At 34.9% G+C, this 18,211-nt stretch overlaps 1 protein-coding gene across 2 annotated transcripts in view; it reads left to right on the top strand.

Annotated features, from left to right (window-relative positions):
* Window positions 1-358: 358 nt before the first annotated feature.
* The window catches only part of LOC125677535 (uncharacterized), a 94,918-nt gene continuing 77,065 nt past the window's right edge, over window positions 359-18,211 (top strand). The window contains exons 1-3 of one of the 2 annotated variants that reach the window (XM_056142288.1): window positions 359-539; window positions 12,790-12,985; window positions 13,377-13,520. In XM_056142288.1, the coding sequence (XP_055998263.1) occupies window positions 12,793-12,985; window positions 13,377-13,520 (337 nt within the window). In that variant the 5' untranslated portion in view covers window positions 359-539; window positions 12,790-12,792. The remainder of the gene's footprint in view (window positions 540-12,789; window positions 12,986-13,376; window positions 13,521-18,211) is intronic. The other variant, XM_056142287.1, reaches the window with a different exon arrangement.

The following is an 18,211-nucleotide window of genomic DNA, read 5'->3' as shown; positions in this document are numbered from 1 at the left end:
GTATAGATGTGTTTCATCGAACACCAAGTCTGTGCGGAAAATCTGAAAATATACATTATGTGAAATACAAGTAACACTGCTCTTTTGCAACATTTAATATTTTTCTATCTATAACTTTTCAAAGGAATAGGACTACCAATAACGTTATTATATTTTGTTGTTGCTAAAAATGCCTATATGCAGGTAGTTTAGCGGATGACCTTTGAAATGTTTCACTAAAATTGTGACAAACGTGTTGCGAAATTACTCTTCTCGAGATGTATTGCATCAACATGTTGACGATTCATTGATAAACTTATCAGCTCAACGTGTAAGACGAGAGGCGGAATTCCCACTGCAAGCCCATCCCAAACATGTGTCAAAGATGTACCCGTTTGTTAGATTTTGGACATTTCCTCGTCTTGTCTGATCCTGTAAATGATCATGCCTAAACAGGTGCAGAAATAATGTGAGTTATCGCAGCCTATACAAAAGCAGGTCTGTCTTCATATTGTCAAACCATATCCTGTTCCCCGGACGTAATTCAATTTACCGATCAGGTAATTTTTATCTAGAAAAATGTCAAATCTTGGTTTATTTCAACATTTGAAAATTAATATATATTTATATAAATTTTTGTACATACTTTGATGATAAATCAAAAATAGGATTAATACATGTATATTATTATATCGAGAATTTTTATTAAAACACCTGATGAAAAACGGGTATCTTTTAATATATAATTATTCATGAAAATAGAAGGATTTATTAATTTATTAATTGAGTATACGCTATAATAGTCATTTTGATAGATAAATGAACAAGTGTTAAACAAAAGTTTTTTTTACACTGAAATAAAGAAATTCCATTGACTTATACTGGATGCAAAATTTTCCATAATACTAGATACTGAACTTCATCAATTTATTCAAATTAAAACGTTTAAGCATCGCCATTCTATTGTTATATGAACCGTGACCATCTCTAGTGGGAGGATAAATGCAAGAAAATAATGTAAAAATGATTAAATCTTTTTTTTTTAAATGGTTCCGATTATGTTACAGTATTTCGTCACATTGGAGCAATGTGAAAGAGTTTGGTTGTACATTACACAAAAATTATAAAGTATTTCTCGAAAGATAAATCACACCAAATGATATTTTTAGAAAGTGAAATATTGGAAGTGGGAAAAAAAGAAGAAAAATGTCCATAAATGGATGCTGTTCGTGCCGATTTTGAAAAGTTTGTTTAGGTTGCAATGAACCTGTATTTTTACCAAAACAGAACTACATATTTTGAGATAGGTTTGACATTATTTCTTGCATAACCTCTAGTAACGATTTAAAAAAAATATCGTCCAGTTACTCAACTGATCGTCTGGTGTTAACTTATTTCTGGATGTTTAAAATGTGAAATAAAAGTCAATTATTTTAGATTTCATTTTTATGACACTTATCTTGGTTATATCAAAGGTAGATACATTGGTGAAAATAACAGATTTATAATGCCTATTGTCGTCTACTGAGTAAAGGTACATACTTGGCTTGTTAGTGTTGACAAAGTTTGAGAAAATCTTTGATTCAATGGAATAATGAAGATTATGAACATTGATCAATCTCATAAATCCTATAAAGAACACAAAATCGATGGTTCTTACTCTTAACTAAATTCTAAATCATTTTCATTTTAAAAGAAATTGTATTGACTGGATAAAGATCTTTAAAATCAAATTTTAAAGCATGTGTTTTAATGTATTTCTTTTATTACACGACTTCAAATTCAAAGAGGTCAACAAGAAGATCTCGCCATCCCGCATTTGGTTTTACTCTGTGAAGTTCTGGTTACTCTCATAAAACAAAATTAAAATATAAACAAGAGGTACTGTGAGCAATGCTCACTAAGAATACCCCCCGCTTACCCCAATCTCCCAAAGGGTGTTGGTAATAGGTATAAACTCCCTCTTTTCTGAGTGTAAAAAACAAATGGCATGACAAACCGAACCATATTGCTATTTCGATGTCCAGTGCGTGTGACCTTTGACCTTTTGACCCCAAAATCGATAGGGAACATCTTCATTCCATGGGTAGTCCATATGTATGATATGGTGACTGTAGGTGGAAAGGATAACGCTTTAGAGCCCGGAAACCATATTGTTACTTCGATGTCCAGTGTGCTTGACCTTTGACCTTTTGACCCCAAAATCGATAGGGATCATCTTCATCCCATGGGTAGTCCATATGTATGATATGGTGACTGTAGGTGGAAAGGATAACGCTTTAAAGCCCGGAAACCTTATTGCTACTTCGATGTCCAGTGCGCGTGACCTTTGACCTGTTGACCCAAAAATCAATAGGGAACATCTTCATCCCATGGGTAGTCTATATGTATGATATGGTGACTGTAGGTGGAAAGGATAACGCTTTAGAGCCCGGAAACCATATTGCTACTTCGATGTCCAGTGCGCGTGACCTTTGACCTTTTGACCCCAAAATCGATAGGGAACATCTTCATTCCATGGGTAGTCCATATATATGATATGGTGACGGTAGGTGGAAAGGATAATGCTTTAGAGCCCGGAAACCATTGCGTCGACAGACGGACGGACGGACAGACAGACGGACAACCCGATTCCAGTATACCCCCCCCCCCCCAACTTGTTGCGGGAGTATAAAAATGATGTCGACATAATTTAAAAAAACACACCATAAAATCTCTGAATATTCTGAATGGTCAAGTGAAGATAACGAACAGTTATCAAATCTTATAAGCCCTATAAATAATACAGAATTAAGGGAAGGGCAAACAAGGGCCCCTGGAATAAATATCACTAGCCTTTGATGAGTCATTAAAATCAACATATGAAGATAACAAACAGTGATCAATCACATTTAAATTCTGACATGGACTAGTTTTAAGACATATTCAAGCTTTATCACAACTCTGATTGGTAGCTAAATGGGATCCATAAGTTTTCTGAAATGGGAAAGATCACACAAATTAATTGTGCTAATTTCTGAATAAGTATTAAATCAATGATCAGCTGTTTAATCGGCAAAGACTTGTACCTATTGAATATTGCTTTCACATCAGATATATACAGGTAGAATTATAACAAAAATATTTGGTAGCAAAAAAGAATTAGTAGTGCATCTACATCTATATTGTATTTATTGTGATTGTATAAGGAAACTGCACCGATTTCTAAAGGGAGGTTTAGAAAAATCATAAATCTATTTATAAACAATTCATGTGCAAAGTTTGTGAATTTCAATAAGCAGACATTCAAACTTTGTATTTTAGTACATTTTCGATTCTGTCTGGCAGTGAGTGAATTAATAAAATCATATGTTTCTGAGGTATTTCCCTCCTTGCACATTGAAGACGGCGACGTACATGTACATGTAATTTTATATCGGACACGGGTCATTCTTTCTTCCAGTCCAGAACATTAGTGTTCCACAGATTTTTAAAGCAATTTAGGTTTGGGGAATTACCAGGTAATTCAATTGGAGAATTAAAGTTTGGTAAATCATTTCTACACTAGTTTTGTGTTACGAGAACAATGCGAGGTGCCGTTACAACTTGAACAAACACTGCGCGATCTTCATATTTAACTGTCTTCATTGTTTTTCTGTCGACTTAGTGAAAGCTTAGTTCTTTTTCAAAAATATTGGTCACATAATTATTTGCAATGGTAGTTTTGCCGCGGATGGAGCATTGTGAAGTTTCGGCAAACCATGAACTCTCATTGTACCCCATGCCATGAATTAACGCTTCACTTGACACAGCTGACGTCTGGTACTTCATCTGCATGAGGGCCCCATACAACATCATGTTGTCGATTCGGAACATAAAACTATTATGTTTTCGATTCATTATTAAAGGTGTAATTTTCTAAAATCTTCAAGTACTTTTAATCGCGAGTAAATTTCGATATCCGTTACTGTGTTTTCTCAGCAGTTCATTTCCTGGTATTTTACATGCCATCCATTTCTTCTCCTTTCCCAAATGTTTAAAAACAATTACATAACTTACATTTTAGCCCGTTCTGTAATTCCCTGCAGGATTCCCATGTTGGTAACTACATTTGGGATACACAACTTTTTTTAAAATGGAAAAGATCACACAAATGCCATCTTAAGACGTGTCCTAAGTTGATCTTACGACACATTTTAGGAAAGTTACGTGAACATGCTTGTAGTTCTTTAATTCCTTGCAGAATTTCCTTGTTGATGTTCTTCTCTTGTATTTTATGTTATCCACATTTCTCTTTACTATCTATAGTCTTGTTCGCTGTTGATTTTGCTCTTGCGTTCGTCTCCAATTCGTTACCAATCACTTGTTTGCTACATCTCTAACTTTTTATCCACATCTAATATATACAGCTTAAGCTTGTGCTCCTTTGATTTCATCTTTTCCAAATTTGTCCCTTTTCTCCCGCAATATACATTCTTTTTATACCGATCACGGTACCTTAGTGATATAGCGTTCGCTTCGTGACTGGAAGTCGTGAGATCGAGCCTCGCTCGTACCATGGCGGCGTCAAATATACATGTAGCATTGTTGTAAATGCTTGAAAATTGGAATTTTAAACTCTTACACAACCTTTGCATTTTCGGAGCGTCACATGTGTATAATAGCGCTCACTATTAGAAATATCAAAACTTGCACTACATGACAATACATGATTCCACGCACAAGTACTCTGAAGTTGACATTTAAAATATGCTGGAGATTCTCATTGACAATATCTTCGTAGTCTTTTTTTTTTATCAGGTCTTTCAACAGACTGTTGGAATTCCAATGGGTACGAATTGTGCTCCTTTATTAGCTGACCTATTTTTATATTCTTATGAAGCAGAATTTATTCAAATACTTCTACGTGAGAAGAAAACAATCTCTTGCTGTGGCCTTCAAATCGACATTTAGATATACATTGTATCGACGACGCTTTATCTATTAACAATAATAATTTTAATTCATATGTCGATTCGACATATCCCTGTGAACTCGGAATGAAAGACACCACAGAGTCGTTCTTAGCTCTAGTGCGTGAATGGCAGCATGTTTTTGTTTTTTTATCTCTCTGTTATTCTCAAGAATTTTAGTGTTGTTTCAAGCGCAAACTTGTGGATTTTTATATCACCATGTTGGTAAAGACTTCAGGAAGACGTTTGATAGTTTTGCTTGCGGATTGCTTTAAATTTTTGTGTATATTTATTGGGTTTATTTTCAAACTACTGTCGATAAACTACGGTCAGTTGAAGTCAGTCAAAATCACAACCGCATTCCTTTTGTGTACACTCCACTGGAGTTAAAGTCAGGTATAACAACAGCATGTCAACTCTTAGACTTGATGAAAATGTATGGAACAAAATAAACTGCTCGGAATTAAGAGACGTTATCGTGGTCATAGGCCGAGAGGGAAAATAGTAAAACAAAAAGAATGGAACAAAGGAGTTCCTCTGGATCTATTGCGACCTCTAAGCAGAAATTTTATTGATTACTCTATTGACAGAAATCTTTCTTTTTTAATTGCTAACACGCAGTCAATATGTAACAAAGATGATGCATTTCTTCACCATATTACAGCAAATTGGATAAGTGTTGCGTAACGAAAACTTGGTAGATGACAGTAATCCAAAACATACAATTGTCAGATCTGATATTAGCGTTTCTGACTATAACTTTATCGATGTTCACCGGAAGTTTCGATCAGGTGGCGGAATGGGTATCATGTACATACACTCTTGATGTAAAGTTGGTTAATTCTGGACAAAAAGACTCCTTTGAATTTTCATTATTTATATAGAATATAGATCGACAACAATGCATATTCTTACGGTTTATCGTCCTCCTTACTCAGCAGCGCATCCAGTGACCACAACGGTGTTGTTTGAGGAATTTATATCTGTTCTAGAAGAGATTATAACAACCCACCGCAATGTTATCATATATGGTGATTTCAACATTCATTACAATAAAGTTGACGACTTAGACACAATTGCCGTCAACGAACTTTGTGAAGTTAAGGGATTAACCCCACTTGTAAATTGTCGATCTGATAATACAATTGATCTGATTATGGTACGGAACAAGGATCAGATAGTTTGGTCCGAACCAACCGAAAATTTTCAATTAAGTGACCATAGTTTCATTCATACATATCTCTATCTAAGCCTAAGATAACTAGAACAAGAGGGCCATGGGTCTAGAATCGCTCTTCTGATACACTGTAGAACAGGCAAAAATTCTCACTGACCAAGATTCATCAATTAACAAGGTTTTAAAGACCTATCACATGATAGTGTATGAAGGGGATATCATACAGTACACTATTAGATTAGGCCATCAAAATAATTACAAAATGAAGTTACTTAACCTACGTGCATATCTGGGTAGTACATATTTCTCTTCTACATGAATTTTTTCAAGGGACATAGAGACGGTTAGGGTGCTAAATACCGAATTTACTATGCATACAATTAGAACAAGGGGATCGCATTGTATTTTGTCCGATTTTTAATGCAATTACATTTCATGCCATTGTTGGAGAATGGTTCTTAAAACCCATATCAACAAAATTGCTTTTTAACTTTTTCAGCTCTGTTGAAATAAAAAACAAAGAGTGAGTTAAGTGAAGGTTTGATGATCCTTGGGTTTTTAATTTGATAGATGTATATATTTGCAAAAAAAGCAAAAGTAGGTCACAGTGACCTACCTCTTAGCTGACACACTCTGAGAAGCCTAGATGCATCAACTTAATAAGTTTGATGGATCTAAGCCACTTATCTGAAATATCTAAATATAGCCATGGAATTCAAAAAGTATATCACAGTGACCAGCTTCTTAATTGACACACTCCGAGGACTCAAGATACATCTACTAAACAGGTTCATGATTCTATGCCTCTTAGCATTTGATTTAGATATAGCTTTGAAGTTAAAAAAGTAGATCAAGGTGACCTAATTTATAGTCTGCACACTCCGAGGACTCATGATGTTTCAACTGACAAAGTTTGATGATGTTAAGTCAAATAGTACCTGGACATTTGAATGTAACTGTCCAAAAGTACGTCACAGTGACCTACTTTTGGTCGACACACTGAAGACTCAAGATGCATCAACTGACAAGTCAAATAGTATTCAAATAGAGACGTCAAATTCCAAAAGGCCAAAGTGACCTACGGTTTGGTCGACACACTCCAAACAATCAAGATGCATCAACTGACAAAGTTTGATAATTGAAGTCAAATAGTATCTGAAATATTCAGATATAAACGTCAAATTCCAAAAGTAGGTCACAGTGACCTACATTTTGGTTGAAGACTCAAGACCCATCAACTGACAGTTTGATGATTGTAAGTCAAATAGTATCTAAAATATTCAAATATAGCCGTCAAAATCCAAAAATAGGTCACGGTGACCTACTTTTTAGTCAACACACTCTGAAGACTCAGCATGCATCAACTGACAAACTTTCATAATTGTAAGTCAAATAGTATCTGAAATATTAAAATATAGCCGTCAAATTCCAAACGTAGGTCACGGTGACCTATTTTTTGGTCAACAACTAGGAAGACTCAAGATGCAGCAACTGACAAAGTTTGATGATCCTAGCTTTCATAGTGTCCAAAATATGCATCTAAAATTGAGAATGTGAAATTTGAATGTCTGCAAAATTCATAAAGTATGTCACTGTGACCTACTATTTTTTTATAAATATTTTTTGAGGCCTCTAGACGTATCAACAAGGTTTGATGATTCCAAACCTCTCGGTATCTGAAATAACAACCTAAAATGAATTCTTAAATGAATAGTCATTAAATTCAGAAAGTAGGTCATGATGACATTCTTTTCACATGACGAACTTTAAGGTTCCATGATCCATCAACTGACAACTTTTGATGATCATAGTCTCAAAAGTGTCCAAGATATGCATCAAAATCCATTTAATAATAATTACCTGCGAAATTCAAAAAGTAGGTCACCATGACCTACTTTTAAGACAACAAAGATGCATCAACTGACAAAATTTGATGATCCTAGTCCTTATACTACGCAAAATATCAAAGTTTCAACAAAACAAAATTTAAGGTCAACTTTGAAGTGACATTGAGACCACACCCTTTGCCCCAGGATGATGCCTTGAACAATTTTTTATTTACAACCTATCCTCATCCTCATACATAAGTTTGGTGATAATTTGCCCAGTAGTTTTTGAGACGAAGATTTTTAGCAACCACTACTTTTGTTTCATTTTCCTAATTATCTCCCCTTGTTAAAGGTTTAGTACAAATGAAAGCCCTTGGGCCAAGAATACCCTGTGGCAAATTTGACAAAAATTGGCCAAAGGGTTCTTGAAATATAGCTCTTTTTTTAAAAAAAAAGTTGACGCACACCGCACGCCAAACATATGGTCATATGATAAGCTCTTTGAGCCTTCGGCTCAGAAGAGCTAAAATCCGGAAAGTGAGGAAACTCAAAATCATAAATACGGCAGACTTTCTGAATGATCTCATTCAATTTAATGCAAATGCAACCAAACAATACGACCCGGAAGATTTAGCAAAGTTTTACAATTCTGAACTTCGAAATACTTGGACAATCATGCTTCTGCAGAGGAGAAATTGGTGAAGGTTCTACTTATTTTGTCGTGGTTTACGGAGGAACCGGTCATAGGTCAGCGGATAGAAAATGGAAAGGAAACAAGGCTGTGGACCATGATCACGCATACAGATGTGTTAAAAGGGTGCACAGAAAACATCATAGATACATTAAATTCAAGAACATCAATTCAATCCGGGTTAGAATAGGTCTCAGTACCCCTTGCTTGTCGTAAGAGGTGACTAAATGGGACAGTCCTTCGGAAGAGACTGCAAAAACCGAGGTCCCGTGTCACAGCAGGTGTGTCACGATAAAGACCCCTCCCTGCTCAAAGGCCATAAGAGCCGAGCTTAGGTCTAAATTTTGCAGCCCTTCACCGATGATGGTGACGTCTCCATATGAGTGAAATATTCTCGAGAGGGACGTTAAACAATATACAATCAATCAAATATTGTTGAGTGCGGTAAGGATGCATAAAAAAAATGTACAATCTAGTCTTTGGATTGATGGGTAGAAATAATAACAATGATATGCCGTGAAATACTAGTGAGGGATCATTCGCAGACAAATTTCGTTCATTCTTTATGTATAAAATTTTAAACATTCGCCAAATTTAGACAATTTCGAACAATTTGATCCAAATCTTGGATTCAAATGCACATACCAGTTTAATAATTTTAATTCAGTGTCTGATGTAGATGTTTTAAGTGTGCTCTGAAACTCAAAGCCTACAACCTGCCTAGCTGACCCCATTCCATCAAAATTGATAAAACAGTATTCTGAGGTGTTATTGCCAACAATAACCGCCATAGTCAGCAAATCTCTTACATCTGGTGTTTTTGTAAATGAGTGAAAAACAGCAATCATAAGACCAATACTGAAGAAAATGGTTTAGAGGCGATTTTTAAAAAAATATCGTCCGGTGAGTAACTTATTGTACATTTCAAAAATTGTCGAAAAGTGTTCATTAAACCAGTTTATGAAATACATGGAATTGCGCAAACTACTATCAGATTACCAAAGTGCATACAGAAGTGGCTTTAGTACCGAAACAGCTCTTCTCAAACTCTCATCTGATATTCTTTGGAAAATGGAAAAGCAACAGGTCACAGCGGTAGTTGCGTTAGATCTTTCCACTGCTTTCGACACTGTTGATTATAGTACACTCGGCAAGGTGTTACAAACAATTTTCGGGGTGTCCGATTCTGCACTGGATTGGTTTAAAACATATCCTTCCCCCAGAATGGCGGAAGTGCATCTAAATCTAAACCAAGATAAGATACTTAAATTTTCTGTACCACAAGGTGAATATGTGGGCCTGTTCTTTACACTGTTTATGCTAGTACTTTACAGCATTTTATTGAATACTCCGGGGTCTCACTACTTGGTTATGCCGATGACCACTCCGCATATCATAGTTCCAACCCGAAGACCTTTGATGATGAAAAGCGTACGATGACAAATTTGGAGGCCGTTTTGGTAGATATCAACAACTCGATGAATTGAACAGACTTAAATTAAACCCAAGTAAAACGGAGTTTGTTCTATTTGGAAGTCAACAAATGTTATCAGTGTCATCTTCCAAATCAATAAATCGTGCATCAAGTATCTAGGATGTTATTTAGATAAACATTTAACCTTTAAGAAATTTGTAAGTGAATTTATTTTACATTATTAAACACGTTCGTCAATATCTTACTGATGACTCGTGCAAGCAGTTGGTACTATCGTTAGTTACTAGCCATTTGGATTATGCCAACAGTGTGCTATATGGATTGCCCAAATGTACCATCAAAAGGCTGCAGTTATTAAAAAATCGTGCGGTAAAACTTGTGTTAAAGTGGAAGTCGGCAGGTAGTTCTAAAGAGGCTTTAATGCATTTACAATGGTTACCTGTGCATTTTTGGATCAAGTTTATAGTTGCATGCATTGTTTTTAAATGTCTCAATGATAGTGAAAGCCCAACATACTTAAGAGAAATGCTGATCATTCGAACATCACCATACAACATTAATATTCGCTCCCTAAACAATGACGCTAAAACACTAAATGCATTGTCCCTGTCGTTAAACGCAAAACATTTGCTTCAAGGTCATTTGCCATATCGGGACCAATCGTGTGGAATGAACTTCCAACAAACATTAGAACAATCAGCAATTATAATATTTTCAAGCGCCAGTCGAAATCGTTGTATTATATCAGTGCATTCAACTAACTTATTATTCCTTCATGGACATTGCTATGTTGACAATTAGTCAATATTAATGTTTCAAACTTGTGTATCTTTTAATCTAATTTACATGTACAGCGCCATTGATTGCGTTTTTGTTCGTACAATTGTGCGCTTTATAAATGTTAATAATAAATAGTAATCCACTTTTGCCTCATACTTAGACATTTGATTGAAAATAGATATTAACGGCAAACTGATCATGACAACTCAATTTTATGACAAACGGGATGATTTCAGCTTCTCCATCGTCTGCTTCCCATATTTATGTATATTACATTATCACATGCATATGGTGTTTATATCTCTCAACTAATTCGATGCACAAGACCTTGTTCTACATATGGTCAGTTTTTAAATCGAGACAGGCTACTGACAAACAAGTTGATGATGCAGGGGTTTCAACAGTCTCGTTAGTCAACATTTCGCAAATTATATGGTCGTTATAACGATTTAGTTTGCCAATACAACCTACCATTGGTCATATGCTATCTAAAGTGTTTCATACCAATTTTAGGCAGTTCTTTACACACTGATTTTGACTACGGATTATTCCGTTTATCTTTATCAAGATGTAAGAGCTCATGGCGAATATGACCGGTCGACAGGAATATTTTATCTCTTTAAGCACCTGATACCACCTCTGGTATGTCCTGGGGTCCGTGTTTGTCCAACTCTTGATTTTCTTATAGGAGTCATGAGATTGATCACTGTTCGTTATCTTCACCTTTTCATACATATGTATTTACAAATCCAACGATTTTACCTTTTTGATAGGCATTTCCTCATCAATGTGAGCAATGTGCCTGAGAAGCTTCATAAATACTATACGACTATTTTAACGAGTGGGAATTCTTCAACAGAAATGAAAATAGAATTTAAATATAAGAAATAAGTTTCATTTTTGAAAATACATGAACAGCAAACACTTCACGCCGGTATACTTTTAATGAAGTGCTAATTCGTTTCAAAACCTACGCAGGTGTATAGCGTCGCAGATCATACCCTCGTGAAAAATGAAGATAACAAACAGTTATAAATCTCATAACTCCTTTAAGGAATACAATATAGGGAGTTAGGTAAAAACGGACCCCTTTATATAACAGAGGTTTGATCAGATGTCTAGGAGAGTAAGCATCCCCCGTCGACCGGTCACACCCGATGTAAGCCCTATATCTTTATTACGCAAACGGAGTAACCAATAGTCGGATTCAGTGTGCCAAGAACATAATGAAACACGTCAGACAGCATTTGACCCAAGGTATATTTCAACAAGATGTGTTTGTGAAACACAGATGCCCCCGATAATGGCCAATTCCGAAGATGGCCAAGGTCACAAGGGCAAATATCTTGGTACCAGAAGAAATATCTTGTCACAAGAAATGCTCATGTGCAATATGAAAGCTCAAATATTTACCATTTACAAGTTATCACCAATGCCAATTTATTTAAACGTAGGTCAAATGCCAAGGTCAAACGGTTTAGTACCAACGGAAAGGTCTTGTCACAAGGAATACTCATATGAAATATCATAGCTCTAGCTCCTACTGTTAAAAAGTTATTAGCAAGGTTAAAGTTTTTAAAAAGTAGGTCAAACTCCAAGGTCTAGGTCACAGGGTAAGAAATGTCGGTATACACGGAAAGGTCTTGTAACAAGAAACACTCATAAGAAATATCAAAGATCTTGCTCCTACTGTTCAAAAGTTATTAAGGTTAAAGTTTTCAAAAAGTATCCTACTGTTCAAAAGTTATTATTAAGGTTAAAGTTTTCAAAAAGTAGGTCAAACTCCAAGGTAGAAGTCACAGGGTCACAAATGGTACACACGGAAAGGTCTTCTCATAAGGAATACTTATGTGAAATATCACATCTCTATCACTTGCTTTTCGAAATTTATTAGCAAGGTTAAATTTTCGATCTCGGGGGCATAAAAATGAAATTTATTTCTTAGATATATATTTTTTCAATTGAAGGAAATGGATGCCTCTAAGTGTTTGCTTATTGCACTAGTGCTAATCATTTGTGGAGTAATATTTCAAGTAATCGGTTTGGCGTCACCATATTGGATTAATATAGATGGAGCGGGCACAAACCTTCATCAAGGGCTTTGGAAGAGTTGCAACGATTTTACGGGAGAAAACGTCTGCACAGACTTAGGAACTCCTCCAGGTATATATATTTACATATTACTGCAAATCCACCAAATAGGAGGTAAAGTGCTAAATATCACTAATTAGATTAATGTTGATACTAATATTTACACATGATAAATGCTGATTTACATCTATGTTTTGATAGAATGCTGATAAATATACGAACCGGTTAAATCATCCAAGCTACATGTATGTTACAGATTGACAGGATTAAGCTGTCTTAGCTACTAGTATTTACAGAATAGTATAAAATTACCCACAGTATTTTACCGAATGACTGGATTAAATCTATCTAAGTTATTTACAGACCGGAGTAAATTTATCTAAGCTATTTTATAGACCGGTATACATTTGGCCAGGCTATTTTATAGAGTGACATGATTAAAGATATCTAAGCTATTTTACAGATTGGCTCAAAGCTGTTCGGGCTATGGGTATACTGGGTGTTCTGACCCTTGTGGTTGCTGCACTGATGACAGTTTTAAAACTTTTCGTCATGAAAGACAAAAAGCCGATTCTCCTTGTTGCGATAGGGGCATCTTTTGCTGGAGGTAAGTTTAATTTTTAACGTATGAAAGATGAAGATAATGAACTGATCAATCTCGAAAATCCTATAAAGAAAACAAAATTAAAAGTTGGGCAAACACGGACCACTGTATATAACAGAGGTAGGGTCAGGTGTCTAAGGAGTAGGCATCTCCCGTTGACCGATCACACCCATCGTTAGTCTTATATCTTGATCAAGTAAACTGAGTTATCCGTAGTCAAAATCATTTCTGTAAAGACGGGGCTAAGAATTGGTAAACAGTTAAACAAGTTTGATACAAATGATTGCTTTCACCGTAACTAATGTAAAGTAGTATAAACATAAGAAAACGCGTAACTCATAGCGAGCTATTTTAAATGCAACTATAATACTCAGTTAAAAATAAGCCTAGTGTGTGAAAATATTTGCCAAATTCTTTCTTATATCGCAAAGTATAGCATATAAATAAATCAAGGTGACTTGCACTTGCTTCAAGAATATTGATCTGACTTCCGCTTTAAATTCTTGGAACAGCGTATATCGGTTATCTTAAGTTTTATTTAAGGCGTATTTTCTCGCTTTCGAAAATCAATTGCACTATGGATACCACGTTGTTAGGTAAAACAAAACCGCATAAAGGTAGAGGTTGTGGACTCTAAAGTACAGTCTGAACAATTCATGGATTTTGTATATATTCAAAGACTAACCAGATGTCAGTTATGCTTTTGCGTCATTCTACTGTGACGTCACAATTGAAAGCTTTCTCTCGTTTGACTTTCTCAAACCTCAATGTTTTGCTTTCGTTAACATATATATCTAATAAATGTAGGACATTGAGTGTAAAACAAAATAATGTATGTAGTTGAGGGTAACATTTATTTCATCCCTCGAAAACTATTGAAAAGTTATCAGAATTTTCTGCAGAGAAAGTTATTACGAATTTGTTCACGTTTTAAGGTAGGTAAATACTATTAGAAATTTCTGTCAATCAATTTTTTTCTTCATTTAAATAACTTTAACAACTCATAAACTAACTAAAACACCCATATTAGACATACCTTTGCGGGTTTATTTTTATACTATATGCTACAGAGCACATATACCCCCAAATGCAAAAGCCAAATTTTAACACAAGAAAGCATGATCTCATGTTTTATTAAAAATATGCACCAAAGCACATCATATTAAGCTATAATATATAAAAACCAATAGCTATTTATTTACTGAGAGAATTTTTAAAGATATTCAATTGAGAACATACACAATTGTTATTTAATCTGCTCACATCCTTCAGAAAAAAATCACAGAATATCGCAATTTTGAAAAATTCTCAAAATCTAAATTGTTTACATGCCAGTTTTTCTTTAAAAATATGTAGCATTATATCTAAGGTTAGCATTATATCTAAGGTTAACAAAAAAAACATATTTTACCATAGTTGACCAGAGATATTTCGCAAAATGGTCTCTTAAGTACGTAAACCCCCATTTTTAAATTTAAGTTTTACAATTATTCTTTGCACACTTTGAAAATAGTAAATTGTAACAGCAAATACAGTCTTAAAATCAAGATTAACAGAATATGACAATATATATATATGTAAAACATACTGAAAATTGTGTCCTACCAGACAATTAGAACACAAGAAGGGAGGGGGGGGGGGGCTCCCCCACCCCTTCCTTTTTCTCACAATTTTTTTGGTGTGTGTGTTATTCTTTTTTTGTTTGGCTATCAATCATATCATACATAAAAATACCTACATGTTATCTCATACTAAGTCTTATAGAAAAAATAAATATAGTGTAACATATGTGTAGATTCTAGCAACTACAGCTCATGTACAAATAATTTTGTTTCTTGAAAGTACTTGTGAAGAAGAGTTCAAATATTCAACAGCTTTGCTGATGATTTTCTGAGGATTTATAATTCTGGGTTTCTTTGAACCAAACACAAACTCACTAAAAACAGTTTGAATTCCACTGTGAGGGTCACGCCTATGTATGATTTTTAACTTGTTCAGGCTTAGATTGCAAGCTATGAGCCTTTTAGAGATCAATGTATATATTACATTGCTTTGTACCATTGGAACTAGTGCGGACTTGATACTATAATGATTCATGATAAATATATCTAAGATTCACATTTGAATGCTAAATTTAACTCGTACAGTTTTCGTAAACTACAAACATCGGACAAAGAAGTTATAACTGGAACTTTCTAGTCGGTGTTTAAAATTTAAAACCGGATACGTAAAAGCACGGACTTTCCTTAAATTTAAAAAAAAAAAAAAAAGGTATATGGTACAAGTCAATAAATGTGATAGTTTTTTTTAACGTTGAAGATTCTTCAGGATAATAAAACTATTATGGACTGTTTAACAGGGAGACATCACAAATTATCAGGTGTCGGTTATTATTATCCTTCAGAATAATACAGTCAATTTCATTGGTCGAGGGCTGGTCACGTGGAGGCAGACAATCCGTGATGTCTGCCTCACGCGCATGATGACAACTGCGTTGTCTCCCTGTAGAAGAAACTTCTATTGGCACAAGCGTTAAAGCCCTATTAAAAAATAATTGAAAATATGCGGGATACCATAGGCGCCCTCGGGTGATAACCCTACTCAGACCTGATAATTTGTGATGTCTCCCTGCTAAACAGTCCATAATAGTTTTATTATCCTGAAGAATTTGAATATTACAAAAACTATCACACATTTAATTGACTTTTACCATGTATTTTTTTTTCATCTAAATTGTCAATGAATTCATAATAACTTTCTCTGCCGAAAATTCTGATAACTTTTCAATAGTTTTTGAGGGCTGAAATTAATGTTACCCTCAACTACATACATTATTTTGTTTTACACTCAATGTCATACATTTATTAGATATAGATGTTAACGAAAGCAAATATTGAGGTTTGAGAAAGTTACAGTAGAATGACGCAAAAACATAACGTCAAACGTAAACATTTCGTAACGTATTTCAAGACAAAAACGTAAACATCAAGTGAAATGCAAAATTGCATTAGAATAGAAATATTTTCTTCTCGATCGTTATTTGTGACCGTTAATGTTGACGCTGAAGTTTATGATTTACGATCCCGCATATTTTCCTATGGTTACGTTGCTCGCTTTAAAAATTATCTTCTAGAGGGAGACAACACAGTTGTCACCCTGCGCGTGAGGGAGACATCACGAATTGTCTCCCTCCACGTGACCAGCCCTCGACCAATGAAATTAACTGTATTATTCTGAAAGTATTGCATGGCAATACATAGTCCCCTACCGGTTGCAAAAATTACTGTACCACAACAATATTCAAAGTTCATTATGTAGGTTATGGTAAAAGGAGAAATTGGGGAACCAGGATAGGAATGATTGGAAATCAACTACTATTCGAGTAGAGACTAGACCAAGAAAAAAAGACAAAAGTCAATAAACTGTGACATGTCGGTGTTCATAAATAATTCAGCTATAGTGTTGTATTACTATGCTAGAAGTTTTAACGAGTGTAGTACTCTTATCTACATAAATAAGAAACTTGGATGTAAACTAACAATGAAAAATCAACGGACCGAGATGGAATTTGAACTTGATCTGTAACTTGTTATGGCAAACCAATGTGCCAAATATATGTAACAAATGGATATCTGCAAGCACAACTACAAAAAGTTCGGAAAACTGATAATTCATGATAGACTGCTAAGTCCAAGGGCCTTAACTTTATGAAAAATCAATGGACCGAGACGAAATTTCAACTTGATCTGTAACTTGTTATGGCAAAGCAATATACCAAATATCAAATGAATATCTGCAAGCACAACTAAAGAAAAGTCCGGAAAACTAATAATTCATGCTATTTTACTAAGCCCAAGGGCCATAACTAAGTAAAAAAATCAACGGACCGAGACGAAATTCGAACTTTATCTGTACCTTTTTATGGCAAAGCAATGTACTAAATATCAAATGAATATCTGCAAGGACAAAAAAAAAGTCTGGAAAACTGATAATTCATGCTATTTTTCTCTGTCCAAGGGCCATAACTAAGTGAAAAATCAACGGACCAAGACGAAATTTGCATTTGATCTGTAACTTGTTATGGCAAAGCAACGTACCAAATATCAAATAAATATCTGCAAGAACAGAGAAATAAGTGCGGAAAACTAGAGAGACGGACAGAGCGCAAACTAAAGTCCCCTTTCGACTTCGTCGGTAGGGGACTAATAACTATTGATTAGTTTTCAGTTTCCAGTATTAAGAGAAATGGAAGGTACTTCATACAACTTTTTTATAGTAATATTTCAACTTACTATGTTTGTTTAGACTGAATTTATCCAGAACTGTAGAACATACAGTTTCCCGATTCCGATTGATTTCATCGTTTACTCTTTAATTAAGGTAATTCCCCATATCACGTCAAATAACGTTATTCACGAGTCACGAACGTCATCACACATTCAACGAACCCGTTGGCTTTTTGGTGAATTTTGTAGACCGTATAAGGATTGATTGTTTGAAAGCAAACAACAAAAATTTAGAATTAAAAACCAACAACATACGAATCGCAATAACACAAACAAGCCGGTTTTATACAAGACAACGCTCGGGAGAGAAAATGCTTATAGTTATATACATCGCGAAGTCGGGAACTCTCCATACACATTGCGTTATGACACACAGTCCTTTAGTAATTCCCGTGAAATTTCTGCATA

The sequence above is a fragment of the Ostrea edulis genome, chromosome 6 (genome assembly GCF_947568905.1).
Source record: "Ostrea edulis chromosome 6, xbOstEdul1.1, whole genome shotgun sequence".
In the NCBI taxonomy this organism is placed as follows: domain Eukaryota; kingdom Metazoa; phylum Mollusca; class Bivalvia; order Ostreida; family Ostreidae; genus Ostrea; species Ostrea edulis.
The sequence above is the reverse complement of the archived record's forward strand: the minus strand, read 5'-3'. Positions and strand labels throughout refer to the sequence as shown.